General features: G+C 44.8%; 1 protein-coding gene across 1 annotated transcript in view; it reads right to left on the bottom strand.

Annotated features, from left to right (window-relative positions):
• Positions 1–18,133, bottom strand: part of enpp2l (ectonucleotide pyrophosphatase/phosphodiesterase 2-like) — a 34,854-nt gene that overhangs the window by 5,288 nt on the left and 11,433 nt on the right. Inside the window, exons 10-24 of the mRNA XM_079232050.1 lie at positions 17,539–17,604; positions 16,316–16,388; positions 15,645–15,753; positions 15,200–15,325; positions 15,077–15,108; positions 14,823–14,950; positions 14,323–14,401; positions 13,185–13,272; positions 12,915–13,087; positions 11,501–11,561; positions 10,520–10,659; positions 8,787–8,928; positions 7,903–7,980; positions 6,443–6,575; positions 5,471–5,624 (exon numbers count right to left, since the gene is read on the bottom strand). Coding sequence (XP_079088176.1) covers positions 5,471–5,624; positions 6,443–6,575; positions 7,903–7,980; positions 8,787–8,928; positions 10,520–10,659; positions 11,501–11,561; positions 12,915–13,087; positions 13,185–13,272; positions 14,323–14,401; positions 14,823–14,950; positions 15,077–15,108; positions 15,200–15,325; positions 15,645–15,753; positions 16,316–16,388; positions 17,539–17,604 — 1,582 coding nt within the window. The remainder of the gene's footprint in view (positions 1–5,470; positions 5,625–6,442; positions 6,576–7,902; positions 7,981–8,786; positions 8,929–10,519; positions 10,660–11,500; positions 11,562–12,914; positions 13,088–13,184; positions 13,273–14,322; positions 14,402–14,822; positions 14,951–15,076; positions 15,109–15,199; positions 15,326–15,644; positions 15,754–16,315; positions 16,389–17,538; positions 17,605–18,133) is intronic.

Here is an 18,133-nt window from a genome sequence, read left to right on the forward strand (position 1 = left end):
TTAAAGACTTGTGTACTTAGAGACTCGTGCATGTAGAGACTCGTGCACTTAGAGACTCGTGCACTTAAAGACTCGTGCACTTAGAGACTTGTGCACTTAAAGACTCGTGCATGTAGAGACTCGTGCACTTAGAGACTTGTGCGCTTAAAGACTCGTGTACTTAGAGACTCGTGCATGTAGAGACTCGTGCACTTAGAGACTCGTGCACTTAAAGACTCGTGCACTTAGAGACTCGTGCATGTAGAGACTCGTGCACTTAGAGACTCGTGCACTTAAAGACTTGTGCACTTAAAGACTTGTGCACTTAGAGACTTGTGCACTTAAAGACTTGTGCACTTAAAGACTCGTGCACATAGAGACTCTTGCATGTAGAGACTCGTGCACTTAAAGACTCGTGCACTTAGAGACTTGTGCACTTAAAGACTCGTGCATGTAGAGACTCGTGCACTTAGAGACTTGTGCACTTAAAGACTTGTGTACTTAGAGACTCGTGCATGTAGAGATTCGTGCACTTAGAGACTCGTGCACTTAAAGACTCGTGCACTTAGAGACTCGTGCATGTAGAGACTCGTGCACTTAAAGACTTGTGCACTTAAAGACTCGTGCACTTAGAGACTCGTGCACTTAGAGACTTGTGCACTTAAAGACTTGTGCACGTAGAGACTTGTGCATGTACAGACTCGTCCACGTAGAGACTTGTGCATGTAGAGACTTGTGCACTTAAAGACTCGTGCACTTAGAGACTCGTGCATGTAGAGACTCGTGCACTTAAAGACTTGTGCACTTAGAGACTCGTGCAAGTAGAGACTCGTGCACGTAGAGACTCGTGCACTTAGAAACTTGTGCACGTAGAGACTTGTGCACTTAAATACTCGTGCATGTAGATACTTGTGCACTTAGAGACTCGTGCACTTAGAGACTCGTGCACTTAGAGACTCGTGCATGTAGAGACTTGTGCACTTAAAGACTCGTGCACTTAAGAGACTCGTGCACTTAAGAGACTCGTGCATGTAGAGACTCGTGCATTTAGAGACTCGTGCACTTAAGAGACTCGTGCATGTAGAGACTTGTGCACTTAAAGACTTGTGCATGTAGAGACTTGTGCACTTAAAGACTCCTGCTTGAGACTGAAGTATTTAAACTTTTGGAAAACGTTTTTCATAAAAAAAAAAGAAATGTCCGAACTCTTTCTGTGTTGTGTGCTGTGTGTCCATCGTATAGGAACACTGAACACAAAACAACTGAAAGGAATCTCTTATGACAAGAAATTGCAGGGTTTGCAGCTAAGGAAGGTTCTCCCAGTTCAGGAGGGTTCTCCCAGTTCAGGAGGGTTTTCCCAGTTCAGGAGGGTTCTCCCAGCTCAGGAGGGTTCTCCCAGCTCCCACGTTCCATTCATGCTCACCGCAGCGTGACGATCAGCTGACACACCCGAAAACTAACCATCTCCTGATCTGCACGCATCAGGAGGTGATCTTTAGATTAGAAGGGAGGATCTTGCCCTGCAGGGTTGCCAGGTTTGAAGACTGGTTTGTGTTGCAGAGAAAGAACCCAGTGAGTCATGCGTCGTGTTTACTGCCGACATGCCGCAGCCTGTCGGTGTTTTGGCAGCTGAGAGGAGATTCCCATCATACCTTGTTCCCATGACGCCGTGGAGAGAAACTTCTGTCAATAAAATGCAATAACTATAACAATAACACGCATTCCATGTTTTGGAAACTACTGGTTGTCAAAGAACATGCGTATATTGTGTAGGCGTTGCATGAAAGATCTTACGGTAATGTCATTATTAGCACGTCAGTTCCCATAAAACTACAGGATCAATTAAGACATACTAACAAGTTAGATTACAAACTTAAAAGGTGCTGGGAGCCATCTTGTTTTTGCTTTGGACAGAGCCATGCTAACTGTTTCCTGCTACGTTAATCAAATAATCAAGTTGCATCTTGTTTGTCTAAATCTGTGCAGAAACCAACATGGACACATGTTTGTGTGGTTTTAAAGGACATTACATGCCGGTAACCATCTACTGCTTGCGGTCTTTATGCTAAGCTAGGCTAATCGAGAGTGGCGTGGACCTTTTTGTCTCCCTCTTAGGAAGAAAGCGAGTAAGCAGATTTTTTTCTCTCCAAAAGGTCAAAGCAAAGTCTTCTCCCCTGGAGAGGAACGTCCAAGAGAAGAAGGAAGTTAGCATTTAGATGCTAAGCTAGTCATGCAGGGAAACGTAGTCCTTTAAATGCTTTTAGCCCGGAAGTCTGAAACCGACAATGACTTGTAATATCAGAGGACGTTCTATCCACTAACGATGTTTACGGGCCGGCGTCTGTATTTGTTCTACTTTCCGATGGTTTTGCCTAAAAAAACGACCCGTGGCCGTAACTGTGTCAGATCAGAAAACACTCGCATGAACCACAGGATATCCTGAAAGTAAAGGAGGCGTCAGAAAGCCGAGACATGAATATCTTGTTGAATGCATTGACCTCCATGATGCTGAAGGTCACAGAAACATTTACATCTGCGTGACGGACAGAGGAGCTTTTGACCCTTTTAGTTTTTCTATAAACACTCGTTTTACAGCCGGAGTCGATCTCCGAGGCGAAGCTGAGACTCCAACAGAGCTGTACAGTGTAGGGGGGGAGGGAGTGTGTGAGTGTGTGAGTGTGTGTCCTGGCTTCCCGTCAGCAGGAGGTGACTGCATCCGATGCATCTGCTCTACAATGTCCATCTCTAAAAAGACGATTCTCAGAACTCTTTTCAGAGTGAACTCAGACGCACTTTCTCTTTTCAGCAAATTAAAGCTCGACTGGTGAAGTGTGTGTGTGAATATATGGAAACTTAAACACAGAGCACGAATGAAGGATTGAAGAAAAAGAGTTTCAAACCATCAGTGATTGCACTAATACATAATGTGTCTGGACCACATGAATCCCATGCGAGTAGACGGAGAGGTGACATGTAGGAAACACTAAGGCCTCATTATGCTGGAGGCAGACGTTCAAATATTCATATTAATGAGTTTCCATTTGTAAAACTTAGAGAGTGAACATCTCCTCATCGTGTTTGTGTCTGAAGACGAGAAGCAGAAAAGTATCTCTTTGAGTTTGTTGAAGAAAGTAAAAAAATATTTATACAGTTTATGTTTACACTCTAAACTATGACTCAGCGGGGCACGAGTATGGTGGCTGTTCAGGGTCAAATAAGTTCTCCAAACCGAGCTCCAGTTTCATGAACACTGTGTACATATCTGCAGAGTTTATTTATCGCTGAGCAGCCGCTTCACGGAGGCGTCTGCAAGAGAAGAAATATGTTTTACTCTCAGAGACAATTAATGTCTGTAAGATCTGTCCATGAGATGACCTCATACGCACCATAAGATGACCTCATACGCACCATGAGATGACCTCATACGCATCATAAGATGACCTCATACGCACCATGAGATGACCTCATACGCACCATGAGATGACCTCATACGCACCATAAGATGACCTCATACGCATCATGAGATGACCTCATACGCATCATGAGATGACCTCAGACGCACCATGAGATGACCTCATACGCACCATGAGATGACCTCATACGCACCATGAGATGACCTCATACGCATCACGAGATGACCTCATACGCACCATAAGATGACTTCATACGCACCATGAGATGACCTCATACGCACCATAAGATGACCTCAGACGCACCATGAGATGACCTCATACGCACCATGAGATGACCTCAGACGCACCATAAGATGACCTCATACGCATCACGAGATGACCTCATACGCACCATAAGATGACTTCATACGCACCATGAGATGACCTCATACGCACCACAAGATGACCTCAGACGCACCATGAGATGACCTCATACGCACCATGAGATGACCTCATACGCACCATAAGATGACCTCAGACGCACCATAAGATGACCTCAGACGCACCATGAGATGACCTCATACGCACTGTCGTGACTCACACGACAGTGCGAGTCGTGACTCACAGCAGAAACGTGAGTCAGGAACACGAATATGACCTTTTAAATCATGTTTGGCGTCTAATGACCTTCAACCCATATGACTCTTTGCCAAAAAGAAAACATCCGCAAGCTGATTTACAAACACATGGAAACTCCTCATCGGACAAATTACGAAACAGCAGTGACGAACGAGACTTCTCCAGACCCTGAAGGCCTCAGACCCTGAAGGCCTCAGACCCTGAACGCCTCAGACCCTGAACGCCTCAGACCCTGAACGCCTCAGACCCTGAAGGCCTCAGACCCTGAAGGCCTCAGACCCTGAAGGCCTCAGACCCTGAACGCCTCAGACCCTGAACGCCTCAGACCATCTCAGAAATACATGACCAATGGATGAATATCCAGTTCAACCCACATGTCATCAGAGGTCGGTGGAGGAAGAAGGACTCTAGTCCTTTATTTAGTTAAAGGATAACTCGGGCCTTAATGTCGCGTCTGAAATCTGAATATCGGGCGGCGACTTCTCGAGGAGGTTTCCATAAATCACCTGAATATCTTTAGAAACAGTCTCTCACTCTCTGAACGCCAGCACGACAAACTCCGTCCGGTTAGATTTTAATCCTGATTTGACACAGATTCTGTGCCATTTTGCTTTAAATGAACACGAACACTGGCGTTCCCTCCGCCGTCGTCCAGCGACACGGCCGCTAAGCTCCTCCCATAAAGCCCTCAGACACTTACAACAGAAACGGCAGAGAATTCCTTTAAATTTGAGGAGCTGAAACCATGAAATATTGAAAGAAAAGTCACTATAAAGTAACAGGTTCACACCTTTTCACAAGTTTCTCTTCTCAGTTAAATGAATGAACGTATTCCTCTGGCAGCCGGTAAGAGAGGCCGTCACACTGACCTTCAAACCAACACAGCTGACGGGTCCATGCATTGACATTTAGGTTGTTTCATGTTTTCAGTAGAACATGTTGTGAAGTGCAACACTAGAACTTTGGGCTTCTCTACCCAGTGACGGTCAGACTCTGCTAGCGGCGCGGCGCTGCCCCCTGGTGGTCAGACTGGATGCTAACAGCGCGGCGCTGCCCCCTGGTGGTCAGACTGGATGCTAACAGCACAGCGCTGACTGGATGCTAACAGCGCGGCGCTGCCCCCTGGTGGTCAGACTGGATGCTAACAGCGCGGCGCTGCCCCCTGGTGGTCAGACTGGATGCTAACAGCGCGGCGCTGCCCCCTGGTGGTCAGACTGGATGCTAACAGCACGGCGCTGCCCCCTGGTGGTCAGACTGGATGCTAACAGCACGGCGCTGCCCCCTGGTGGTCAGACTGGATGCTAACAGCGCGGCGCTGCCCCCTGGTGGTCAGACTGGATTCTAGCAGCACGGCGCTGCCCCCTGGTGGTCAGACTGGATGCTAACAGCACGGCGCTGCCCCCTGGTGGTCAGACTGGATGCTAACAGCACAGCGCTGCCCCCTGGTGGTCAGAACTCACGTTGCAGGCCTCGCTGCTCTCCGGTCGGTGCGGCAGCAGGAAGGAGAAGACTTTGAGTTCCCCGTCACACTCGTCCACCGTCTGGTTCTGCTCACGGCAACTCGTCACCACGGTGTAGAAGTGGGTCGGCACGGGGGGGCCGTCAGCCGAGAGCCTGGAGGGAGGAGGAGGAGGAGGAGGAGGAGGAGGAGGAGGAGAGAGGAGAGAGGAGGGAGGGAGGGAGGAGGAGGAGGGAGGAGGAAGGACGGAGGAGGAAGGAGGGAGGAAGGAGGGAGGAAGAAGGAGGCGGGAGGAAGGAGGGAGGAAGGAGGAGGGAGGAGGAAGGAGAGAGGAAGAAGGAGGAGGAGGAAGAGGAGGAGGAGGGAGGAGGAGGAAGGAAGGAGGAAGGAAGGAGGAAGAAGGAGGAGGAGGAAGAGGAGGAGGAGGGAGGAAGGATGGAGGAAGAAGGAGGAGGAGGGAGAGGAGGAGGAGGGAGGGAGGGAGGAGGGAGGAGGAGGAAGGAAGGAGAAAGGAGGGAGGAAGAAGGAGGAGGAGGGAGGATGAGGAAGGAAGGAGGAAGGAGGGAGGAAGAAGGAGGAGGAGGGAGAGGAGGAGGAGGGAGGGAGGGAGGGAGGAGGGAGGAGGAGGAAGGAAGGAGAAAGGAGGGAGGATGAGTTACATCAACTGCATAGATTAAATAAATGCACATTACTCATCTCTCATAAAAAACTAAAAACTTGACTTTGTCTTCACGGTTTCATGAAACTACAAACAGCTGCAGAGTCGCTCACATGAAGAGATGTCGGGTTGACGTTTAACACGGTTCATTCCATGGAGTTATGTAACATCTTTCTTCTTATAATCTTTATCTCATAATCTCATAATCATTATCTCATAATCATAATCTCATAATCATTATCTCATAATCATTATCTCATAATCATTATCTCATAATCTTTATCTCATAATCATAATCACAGTCGAGCGTCTCACTCTCTGATCTTCTCGGTGGAGTCCCGCAGGCCGTCGTGGTCGTGGTCGTAGACGGGTCCGGCCACGACGTTCACGCCGTTGTTCTCCTCGGCGTAGCGCCTCAGCAGCGCCGCCTGCAGGAAGCGCCACAGCCCTGCAGGCGGAGAACAGAGCGCCCAGAGTGAGAGGAACATCTGGAGCACCGTGTGGATGCAGGGGGTGAACATGAACACATGAATCTTAGTTTCTCTGAACGTTTAAGGAACGTGTTCATAGTTTCAGGTCAACGCTGTATCGACACACGTTGCTGTTTCTTCTCCTCCTTTTAAATAAAAGACAACCAGTTTGGGAAAAGAGAAATAGCACACGTCCATTATTTGGCGTAAAAGCTTCAAACTAGAGAGTAGAGTCAATGAATTTGTCCATATTATGAAAAACTGTTGATTCTCTAAGAGAATTAATTTACGCTTCAAATGAAATGAAAACGTTATAACAATAAGAAACGTCTCTGTGCGTTGAATACACACACGAATAGGCTTTGATATTTTAATTTTGCAGGTTATTATTTAAATAACTGTTATTTCGCTCGCTTAGAAAAATTATGTCAAGGATTTATTTTAATTTAATAAGTTGTCTTTTAAAAGATCTTCATGATGACTGTTAAGCAATATTAAAGAGAGAGAGAGAGAGAGAGAGAGAGACCTCTGTCTGCAGTAACAATGGTGTCAGCTCGTCCTCTGACACCTCGTCACCTCTCCTCTTCCTCTCTGTCTCCGTGACGCTCGAACCAAAACTCACAGACTTTTGGATTTGATGTTTCTGTTATTTTGTCCACGAGTTTGCAGCTGGATGAAAGTCATGTGAACAGACGTGTGCTTCAGGAGACACATGTTTTACCTTCAGGTGCAAAGAACATACAATGTGCATCTTTCATGTTCTCCAGCTGGTCGCAGCGAATCTTTTACATCCATAAAGGATCAGACACATTTCTCCCTCCTCATATCTCTATGTTGTGCCTCCTCGTCTCCTCGTCTCCTCGTCTCCTCGTCTCCTCCGGTAACCGACCACACAGGAGAGAGGAGCTATGAGGACACACAGGTTCCTTTGCAGAAGTCTTTTCAGCCCCGTGACGCACAGCTGTGGGCGTCGTCGTATTTAAAGGGACAGTAATAAATCTTCACGGCGGCCATGTTTAGCCCAGACCGGACAAAACCAAACTGCTCCGGCTTCCCGACCCGGGAGGAAACCTGGTTGCAACATGCAGCTTTACCACTAGATGGAGCCAGATACCGCACACTGGCCCTTTAAATGATGTCGCTTTTCCTGAGGAGAGGAGGGGAGGAGGCAAGGAAAGGAATGAATGAAGTGCAAACTGAGTAACGAGGGGAGCATTTCTAATGGTGAAGTGGCTCTTTTGGTTTGTATTCCCGTTCCCGTCCTGTGGATCAATAAAGTTGTCAGCTTGAGGCTGAAGGACTCACTCTTGAAGGCCGGGTACATGGGGACGGTGTTGGTGATGAGCGAGGCGTCGTATCTGGACTCCGGAGACGAAGCCAGCTCTGTCAAACACACACACACACACACACACACACACACACACACACACACACACACACACACACACACACACACACACACACACGCTCTCGTTACATCATCGTTCATAATGTAATTATTAAATATAAAAACACACCTGGATGAGTGGGTTCAAAATGTCAGGAGAACTAATTGCATCTCATTAATACATAAATACGTGTTATTGATTCATAATCACTGAGCATCCTGATCTAATGAGACATTTGAACATCTGCTCTCTGGTTTCTCACAGAAAGGAAAGAAGAATAAAAGCTAGACAAGAACAGTCACTTATTTCCAATAAAACTGCAGTGAAACGTTAATAAATACGTCTTCCATCAGTTCTGTCGGTTGATAAACACTGAACACGTAATATATGTCTATCTAAAGATTTGAATTAACGACTTTAGGGGGAAAAATATTGAGTTCCACCAAATATATATATATATATATATATATATATATATATATATATATATATATATATATATATACCGTAAAAGTCGGGTTACAAGCCGCTACTACCTTCGGTCAGCGTCCCATTAGCTCCCCGCTGTAGCCAGCTAGCGCTCCTGGTAGCGCTCCGCTAGCTCCCGGCAAACCATCAATCAATAATTAACCAACTAGCTAACTTTCTAACTAATTGCTCGACGTAATCGACCCGTAAAGATCTGTGAAACTGAGTTTCAGCACAAAGAATCACACGAAAGCGACACTTTAAATCTTGTGTTGAACCAGAAATGTTTTAAATCCTCCAGCATGAAGACCATGAACACAGAATATGACCCACCTGGAGGGAACAGGAAGCCGGGCGCCAGCTGGCTGCTCTGGCTGTAGGCGCCGCAGCTCTGGCTGTGGTCGGCTGACACTCGCGGGTCGGCGCGGACGCAGCGGGCGCCGGGCGGCAGCTCGGGGACGGGGGTCAGGTCCTCCTGAGGGACGAAGACGAGGAGGAAGAGGACAAAGGGGTCAGTCGTCGTCGCTCTCGCTATAAATCCTCCTGAGCGAGAACGTCGGGTAAAGATGACAAGAAATGCAATCTGCAGATCAGAAATTGTGTGAGATTTTTTTTTTTTATTAAACCGCGAAAGGTAAAAATAAAGAAGTGAAGTGTTCCTGCAGTAGAAGTGTGAGTCCGGTGTGTGTGAGCGGCACCTTGTAAACCGGCAGCAGCTCCTGTGCACACACACACACACACACACACACACACACACACACAGAGGCGGTGTGTGTGCTGATGTTGTCGCACACGTTTGTGTTTGTGTTGTTTTTCAGGGCAGAACTTAACGCAGGCGGACATTTTCCAGCCTGACGCCAGAGTTTAAACTCTTTGAAGTCCGGAGCTGATGGAGGGCAGAGAAACAAACGCTGTTCATTCTGTTGTTGTTTTTGGGGAGGGACTTCTGGGTTCCTCAGAGCAGCATTAACACTTTGAAAGGACCAGTGTGCAGCATTCAGGGGATCTATTGGCATTCAAATGGACACAATATGAAGAAGTATGCGTTCTTTATGTATAATCACCATTTTAAACTCATTTGTGTTCCTGATGATTCGTTTCAATCTACATCCGGAGTCCGCTTGGGTTTCTACGGTGGCCTAGAACGGCCAAACCAAACAAACTTTAAACGAAATACATGCGCTCCGAGTTGTCATTTATTTCAGTGCTTCATGAAAAATCATCCTGTAAAGTCTTGAAACTGGAAGATTGGAGAGCTACTGCGGCGCCTGGCTCTAAAATCGGCGGCTGCCTCGCTCTCGTGAGATTATCGTTGACGTCAGAGCAAGTCGGGACCAAGTCGGACACAAATCTACCCAGCATGCATTGCAGTGGGGCGACTGTGGCTCATTGGTGAGCAGGGTCGTTCTTCAATCAGAGGATCGGCGGTTCGATCCCCGCCTCCACTAGCCCATGTCCTTGAGCAAGACACTTAACATGTCTCCCGTAGCTGCGCCTACGGTGTGTGTATGGTTGATAATCTGATGTGGCTCCTGCATGGTAGCTCCTCTCAGCGGTGAGTGAATGAGTGAATGGGTGAATGATGTCATGTAGTGTTAAAGCGCTTTGAGTGGTCGAAAAACTAGAAAAGCGCTACACAAGTATGGGTCCATTGCACGCTGGTGATCGATTCTGCGCAGAACTGGCTCATCTCGAACAAACCTGTTGCCTAACTATGGGCGGAGACCATGCTGAGTTATGTTAACACACTGCCCCCTACAGTCTGGGAGGATATCACTTTGCAGAGACCAGCGAGTATAAAAGATCAAATGTTTCTACAGGAGCGACCGTGCATGCAGAGAGAAATAACTGGGGGAAATGTTGTCTTTGAAAACAGAAAATAACTAAATACATAATCATCAGTGTTGTTTGAAGAAAAATGAAAAAAGTCTATACAGGATCTTACTTTAAACTGATTGAAGGAAGGATGGAAATTAATAAAAAGACAGAGACTACTGCTTTCTTTGGGATGAAATTTGCAGTCAAATATAGTCGGAAAAAAACTAAAAACTAAAAGCGTGGAGTACCTGTCGCGGCAGCGTGAAGGCGGTCCACAGCGGCACGGCGAGCTCCTTGCTGTAGCCGCTGATGAACTCCACGTGATGAAGGAGACTGTACTGAGTGTCAAACATCACGGCCGGACGGCCGAACGGGAGGTGGGTAGTGTCTGCACACACACACACACACACACACACACACACACACACACACACACACACACACACACACACACACAGTCAGTATGAGAAAAGAGGTCAAAAAGCATTCATCTTAAATCTTAAATAAGGTTTTTTGTATAATGACAATAGAAACTAACAGGAAATGGAAACTAGAAATAACGCGTCACACACAAAACACCTGATAATGCACTTTAATGAGCTTTATAGAGTTGTTTTGTATGTCCGCAGTGCAACGTAATCAACTTCTATAAGAACTGTCAGATGTGTATTGGCCTTGTCTCTCTCTATTTCATATTTGTATTGTATTTATATTACTGTGTTCCTGAAGTTATTTCCTGGCTTTGTTAGTTTAAAGTTTCTCGCCCTCAAAAATAAAAATATTAAAAAAAGACTACAATTCGAGACCATTTTCAGGAAGTTTTTGGTGAATCTATTGGTCACCCTGTTTAGTTTAATTATGATAAAAAAATAGGTCCAATCGAAAAGTAAAATAGAAATATTTCATGCAGTTATGAAAGGTTAGATCTGGACTCACGTAGCTACGGCTAACGTTAGCTCAACATGTTCCACTTAGTTAGGACCATTATAAACCAGTCCTATACAACTGAGATGGGTCAATATCTTATATCTTTATAAATGATGAACTTTTTTGAAGGTTGTGAGACCAAAATGTTGCTGCAAAAATGGAATAAGCCGCATGCAGGAGATTTGCACACACACACACACACACACACACACACACACACACACACACACACACACACACACACACACACACACACAAACACACACACACACACATTGACCCTTGCAGTGTGAGAGACCTACTGTAGCTGTAGCTTCCATCTGGAGCAGGACTGAAGGCTTCAAGGTTCTCCTCCACTTTGTTCTGCAACAGAAAGAAAAGCTTGTTTTGAGGATTTCTGCCCTCTTGAGCAACGCAGCTTTATTTGTTGTCTGCAACAAGGGTTTTAATTAAATAGAGCGCTGAAGGGATGATGTTTTTAATTTTTTTAAAGGCATCTCACTGGTTCCCTCCACAAGAAGTCCAATGGGACTCATCCCTGGGTTTTAGCCTTTAGAAAACCAACCTATTTTTAGGCCTCTGCTCAAAAATGTCTATAAAATTCTATACCCAAACTAAAAAGGGTGTATCTCTGCAACCACTAGGGCTATTTGAATAATGTTGGTGTTATAATAAAAGGTACACATGTGAGATTGTGTTCAGATGTGTAAATATCAGTCTATATGTTACTGGTTAAGAGTAAATGAAGATGACACACAGGGAAAAAATGAAAAGGTTTCAGGTCCACCTAGAAAAAAATCACTTTCAGGATGATTATTTCTTTGAAATGATGCAGCTGTAAGGTCCAATATGTGAACATTCTCTAACCCAAATCATAACTCAATATGTGAACATTCTCTAACCCAAATCATAGCTCAATATGTGAACATTCTCTAACCCAAATCATAGCTCAATATGTGAACATTCTCTAACCCAAATCATAGCTCAATATGTGAACATTCTCTAACCCAAATCATAGCTCAATATGTGAACATTCTCTAACCCAAATCATAGCACAATATGTGAACATTCTCTAACCCAAATCATAGCTCAATATGTGAACATTCTCTAACCCAAATCATAACACAATATGTGAACATTCTCTAACCCAAATCATAACTCAATATGTGAACATTCTCTAACCCAAATCATAACACAATATGTGAACATTCTCTAACCCAAATCATAGCTCAATATGTGAACATTCTCTAACCCAAATCATAGCTCAATATGTGAACATTCTCTAACCCAAATCATAGCTCAATATGTGAACATTCTCTAACCCAAATCATAGCTCAATATGTGAACATTCTCTAATCCAAATCATAACTCAATATGTGAACATTCTCTACCCCAAATCATAGCTCAATATGTGAACATTCTCTAATCCAAATCATAGCTCAACATGTGAACATTCTCTAACCCAAATCATAACTCAATATGTGAACATTCTCTAACCCAAATCATAGCTCAATATGTGAACATTCTCTAACCCAAATCATAGCTCAATATGTGAACATTCTCTAACCCAAATCATAGCTTAATATGTGAACATTCTCTCTGAAAAGGTTGACTTTGATAAAGTTAAGCAGAACAGAGTTAGAGAGGGTTTAGTACAAATAATTGGCTTTGAATTGTAAGACTCTTTTCTGCAGAGTCAGCAATATGTCCCCTGACCTCGTCGTCACAGCTGCAGCCCAGGTCGTGCGTGGCGACGCCGCCGGCGTCGGATGCCGGTGACGGCGACGTCACTTCCTCCGGCATGCTGGGCTGGAACGGCGGGTCCTTCAGCATCTCGTTCAGGCTGCCGTACGTCCCGTTGTTGGGCGCCGGCTTCAGCCCCAACAGGTCTGAGACGACGGGGCAGAAAGAGAGCGGCTGAGCACATCGCAGACGACGAGGGGAAACAGTGGAAACATCAAAAAAGGCAAATGATAATGTTCTCACCACACATGACGTTGTATAATTCTATATTTTCAAACTCCGGCACTTTTTTCTGGAACTGGAAGCTCGGTCCGTGACCCATGAAAATGGTCTGTGGGCAGAAAAACAGACATTACACCCGCAGAAACCTCCTCTAAGCTGGTGAACATGCATTATTAAAGTTCTTAGTGTTTGGAGACTTCAATCAAAGGAACATCAGCAGGGATCAGACATCAGGTGTAACCTCAGAGGAGTATGATAGCAACGTGTCCCCATATAATAATATACATAAAGGATCTTACACCTTGCGCAAAGTTTTCTTACTAAAAGTATATATTATGTGCACAACACACGCATTGAGGTGAGTTGAATGTCTACAAATTCGGTTGCATGATTTTTTTTCAGGTGAGTGGAAACACTCAGAAATGTATGGAAGACCATTTAAGTCAATGTTGCTGTGATATAAAAAATAAAACATTCTAGCTTTGTTTTTATTTTATTTTAGCTTTGTTTTTATTTTATTTTAGCTTTGTTTTTGGGTTATCTCTGCTGTTTGTATAAAAGATAACAGAAAAAGCAGCGCCAATGAAGCGCATGAGCACTTACTATCTCACAATTTCGACTTTCTATCTCATAATTATGACTTACCATGGGGGTATATTTATTATCACAGCAAAACTTTCATTACATTTTTATCTTTTACTTGCAGAATGGGCTTCTATAGAGAGCATTATTGTAGCAACGTATCCTCATCCAACGGTTTGCGTGATTTCTTACAAAAAGTTGTTTCTCATCATGTCGAGCAACACAAGCGATCAATTAAATGTATTTGTAGAACCCAATATCACCAATTTTACTCAATACGACATCCTCCGTCCTGAGACGCTCACATCTAAACACAAACAGCAGCAACACTTCTTCAAAAGGTTTCGTTGTGGATCACCGGCATCTCCGGATACCGAACCCCAAATTGGTCCCGAGGGCTGTGCCACCGACGTGAATGGGTAAATGTTGGTTCACCGTCACGTCACATGATGCACAAGTTCCGGCTCACGGTTACGCGGGTTACATATGAATAACATCGGATAGCTTTCCTTGAGTAAGAGTACGAACATATGATGTCTGTAATACGGGGGAAAGAGACTTTGAAACTACACAGTACCCTCATGCTGGTGATTTTGTTGTCAAAGCCGTGGTCCCCGAAGAAACCACAACGAGTCTTCCGTTTTTCTGGCATTTTCCTAAAGCAAAAAAACAAACACATTGTGTTCTTTCAACGACGGAATGCTTCTGCACTTAACAACTCCCAAATGTCATGTTGCTCAATATGCCTCTTAGGTTTTTCGTGGGTCGTTTAGGGTCCAATCAAAATGCTCCACAGACTCAAGGGTCAGAACTGAAGCTCGACCAGACCGGACCATGAGACCTGGTCAGGTTGTGTTATGTCTGAGGCCTTGAGGAGGTCGAGTCCACCCAAAAGACTCCAATGAACAAAGGTTAAAGGCTGACAGTTTCCTCTGTCATTGTGTTATACTGTATATGCATGTATGTATGTATGGCAATAAGAGATCAGAGATAAGTGACCATTCATTGGTATCATGGACTGGATATAAGAAGTGGGCGTAGTCGTTGTGATGTCGTCCATTCTGTGTCACAGGTTACCTGGCGATGTGCCACTTCTTCTCCATCAGCAGGTGGACGTCCTCGATCCTGCGGTTGTTGGCGTAGTGAAGCCTCTTGGGTAAATGCTGCTTCAGGTACGGCTTGAAGTGCTGAGTCGGCATTTTACACTGAAACAACAAACATAGCGGTGACCTCTCTCTCTCTCTCTCTCTCTCTCTCTCTCTCTCTCTCTCTCTCTCTCTCTCTCTCTCTCTCTCTCTGAACAGTGTTTGTGGGTGTTTTGTTGAACTCACCGTGAGGTTTGCAACCACAACTTTTGGGTCGTCTGGAAAAGAAAAGGTCAAAATGAAGCCTGTTTTACTTTCTTTCTTCTTTTTTTAAAAATCTGATCCAAACGAGTGTCAGTGTCATCTTACATGAGGTGGATTTGGGGTCGCGGGGTCGTATCCTGCCCAGCGAGCCGGGGATCAGCATGATCTCGTCTATGTTGAGCGGGTAGCTGCTGAGGAACTCTGTCCGATCACAGTGAGCCTCCTCCATACCTGAAAGATGCTCATTATTATCACAAGGCTCAGTTCCCCTAAAAGTAGGGTGTTGACCTGTCAATCACCTTGTAGCCCCGCCCCTAAAGCGTCCCCTACTTTATGATCTGTTTGACTCTAAATGACCATAATTTACTAAATGAACATCATGCTGTATTGAAGAAGAGTAGATTCATTTATATAGACTTCTATACAACCAGAGGAGTTGCCCCTGGTGGTCAGTAGAGATAGCATAGGCTGAAAGGTGCACTGTTTAACTAAATTGTCCAGGTTTAGCTCAAGAAAAGACATTACAGCAGTGATTACATGGCGGTCATACCATGGTCTCCTACAATGAGGACGTTGACGCAGCGATGCAGGTTCATCTGCTTCAGACCAGTCATCAGCTGACCAATGATGTTATCGATCTCCCTCAGAGGGTTATCCAGCTGTAGACGGGATGAATAAAGATGTTTACTTCATAATTGAATGACATAAAGAAGCACAACTCCTGCCTCACACTTTCAGTAGCCTCAATGTGACTGTCGACCCTCAGGTGTCTCACTCACCTCCAGTGGTGCAAGAAGGGTTTCTAGCATGTAGGGCAGATTGTCTGCACTGCAATGTTAAAGTTACCTTCGAGGGTATTTCCTCACGTTTTCTCCATTTGAAGGCTCTCTGAAGGGCACTTAATCACATTTCTCCAGTGGAAGGATACCCTTCAGGGTAGTTTATCACATGTTCGCCATTTAAAAGCACCCTGTAAGGAACTTCCTCCGATTTTCTCTCTTGGAGAGGCACCTTAGTGTGCTCTTCGTCACGTTTTCTCCATTTAAAGGCGCCTTAAAGGGCACTTCACAACCATTTGTTCCATTGGAAGGGCCATCTAGACGGCACCTTATCATATTTGATCAACAACAGGAGCATCCAAGAGGGTATTTTTGTTGTTGCGTTTTTCAAACAAGAGGGTACAAGGGTTGCGTCGCCCCCTCTGAGTCCATGAGTGCTCACCTCACTGCTGAGCGGTCCCAGTCGATGTCCGAAGGTATCGGGCTGCTCCGAGTGAACGGCAAAAACATACGGTCTAAAAAACACAACACAGACAATGTTTACATCATCCAGGTGTGGAGCATCGTGAGGTCACCCTTTTGCTGAGCATCTCACCTTAGTCAACCAAAACCACTGTAACCACATGGAGTAATAGACAAAATATAAATACTGTATCTTCCACACGCCAGACATTTTGACAAAGGTATAACTAATATGAGTATAACTAATACAACATTTGTAGCGCCCCCTAGTGGTCGACTTGAATGAAACTTTCAGCGTATGTTTCAGGTACTCTTGAAGACATATTCTGCAAATGATGTGACGATTGGCCCAGCGGTTGTTGACTTTGGTTGATGTATTTGCTGAGCCATTCTTTTACATTTATTTTTGCAAACTTTTTGCAAAATCTAGAAGGCAGACTTATATGGTCCATGATGTATTTGTTGTTCAATAGAGCACATTGTGCTGGACAAGTGTGCCACATTTCAAGTCAATCGGACTTTTGAAAGGGTGTGGCCATTCCAAAATCACATTTTAGGAGCGTTGATTACAGCGCCACCATGTGGCCGATTGGATTCATTTTTCTTGGGAAGCGCTTGCACATCATTTACAGTTCATGGGCCGAGTTTCATGTTTCTAGCTCATTCCAGCTCACACAAATAGCAGACAACAAAATGAGTTAACCTGTTGAGCCCCCAACCCTTTTATATCAGGAAAATCAAGAAAAAAACATGGTATAAATCCCTCCCCCCCAAAAAAACATGGTATAAATCCCTGCCCCCCAAAAAAAACATGGTATAAATCCCTCCCCCCCAAAAAACAAACATGTTAGGTATCAAATTAAACATAAAAATCAGGGCTACAATAATGTATAATCCCGATGTACAACCTCTAAACACAACTCAAACAATACATAGGATTAGGGGTTAGGGTTAGGGCTTAAAGAGATACTGAATTAGTTACCGCCCCTTTAAATACTAAGAACTGCATTCACTTTAGGTTGTGCATATATTGGGACACTTTTTTGGAACAGAGCCAACATTCATGTTGTTTGTTTCACCTGAGTTCCAAGTGAAAGACCAAGGTTTACAAGACCACAGTATACGAAAATAAACGACTTTTAATCAGTGCATTCATGTCTAAAAACAATCCTGATGAAGTCCCAAAGAACATAACAAACAGACCTCTCATCGTCGGGCAGTTGCAGCCAGCGCAGGATGGTTAGAATCCTCCTCTCGAGAGGAATCACCCTGCAGACAAAACCATCAAGAAGTAGGAGGTCAAGTTAAAGGCAGAAGAAACTAAACCTAGTGGCCGATTCTTCCCAGTTGAGTTTATATTTAGATTCTTGATTTACTGGTTTTAAAAGAACCGCTTGTCCTTAAAACGAGGGTCAAAGCGGACCTGATCTGTCTTTTTTTTTACTGCTTTTCTTTCCACATTGTGTTCTCGACTTGAATCATTTTTGCCCCGTGCCTCAACAAGCGGCCGTTTGAGTCGTCAATGGCCGCTTTTGTGGCCGAGTGTGTGGGCCCATTGTCCCCGGTGTTGTGAGTGTTTGGGGCCATTGTCGGGGATTCGGTCGTTCTCTGGACGTTTCCCTCGTGATCGGCACGTCATCGCCATGCGAGAGTTTTATGAAACACATCCGTCGTGTGGAGAGGAAAAGCATCTTAAAATGTTTAGTCAGGATCTTTTGAGCAAATTGGTTGCAAGTTTCGTTTACTAAATATCCTAATTGAGAATGTATTTTAGTCTCTTTTGTTATTTAGTATTATT

This window comes from Taurulus bubalis, assembly GCF_910589615.1.
Source record: "Taurulus bubalis genome assembly, chromosome: 16".
Taxonomy (NCBI): Eukaryota; Metazoa; Chordata; class Actinopteri; order Perciformes; family Cottidae; genus Taurulus; species Taurulus bubalis.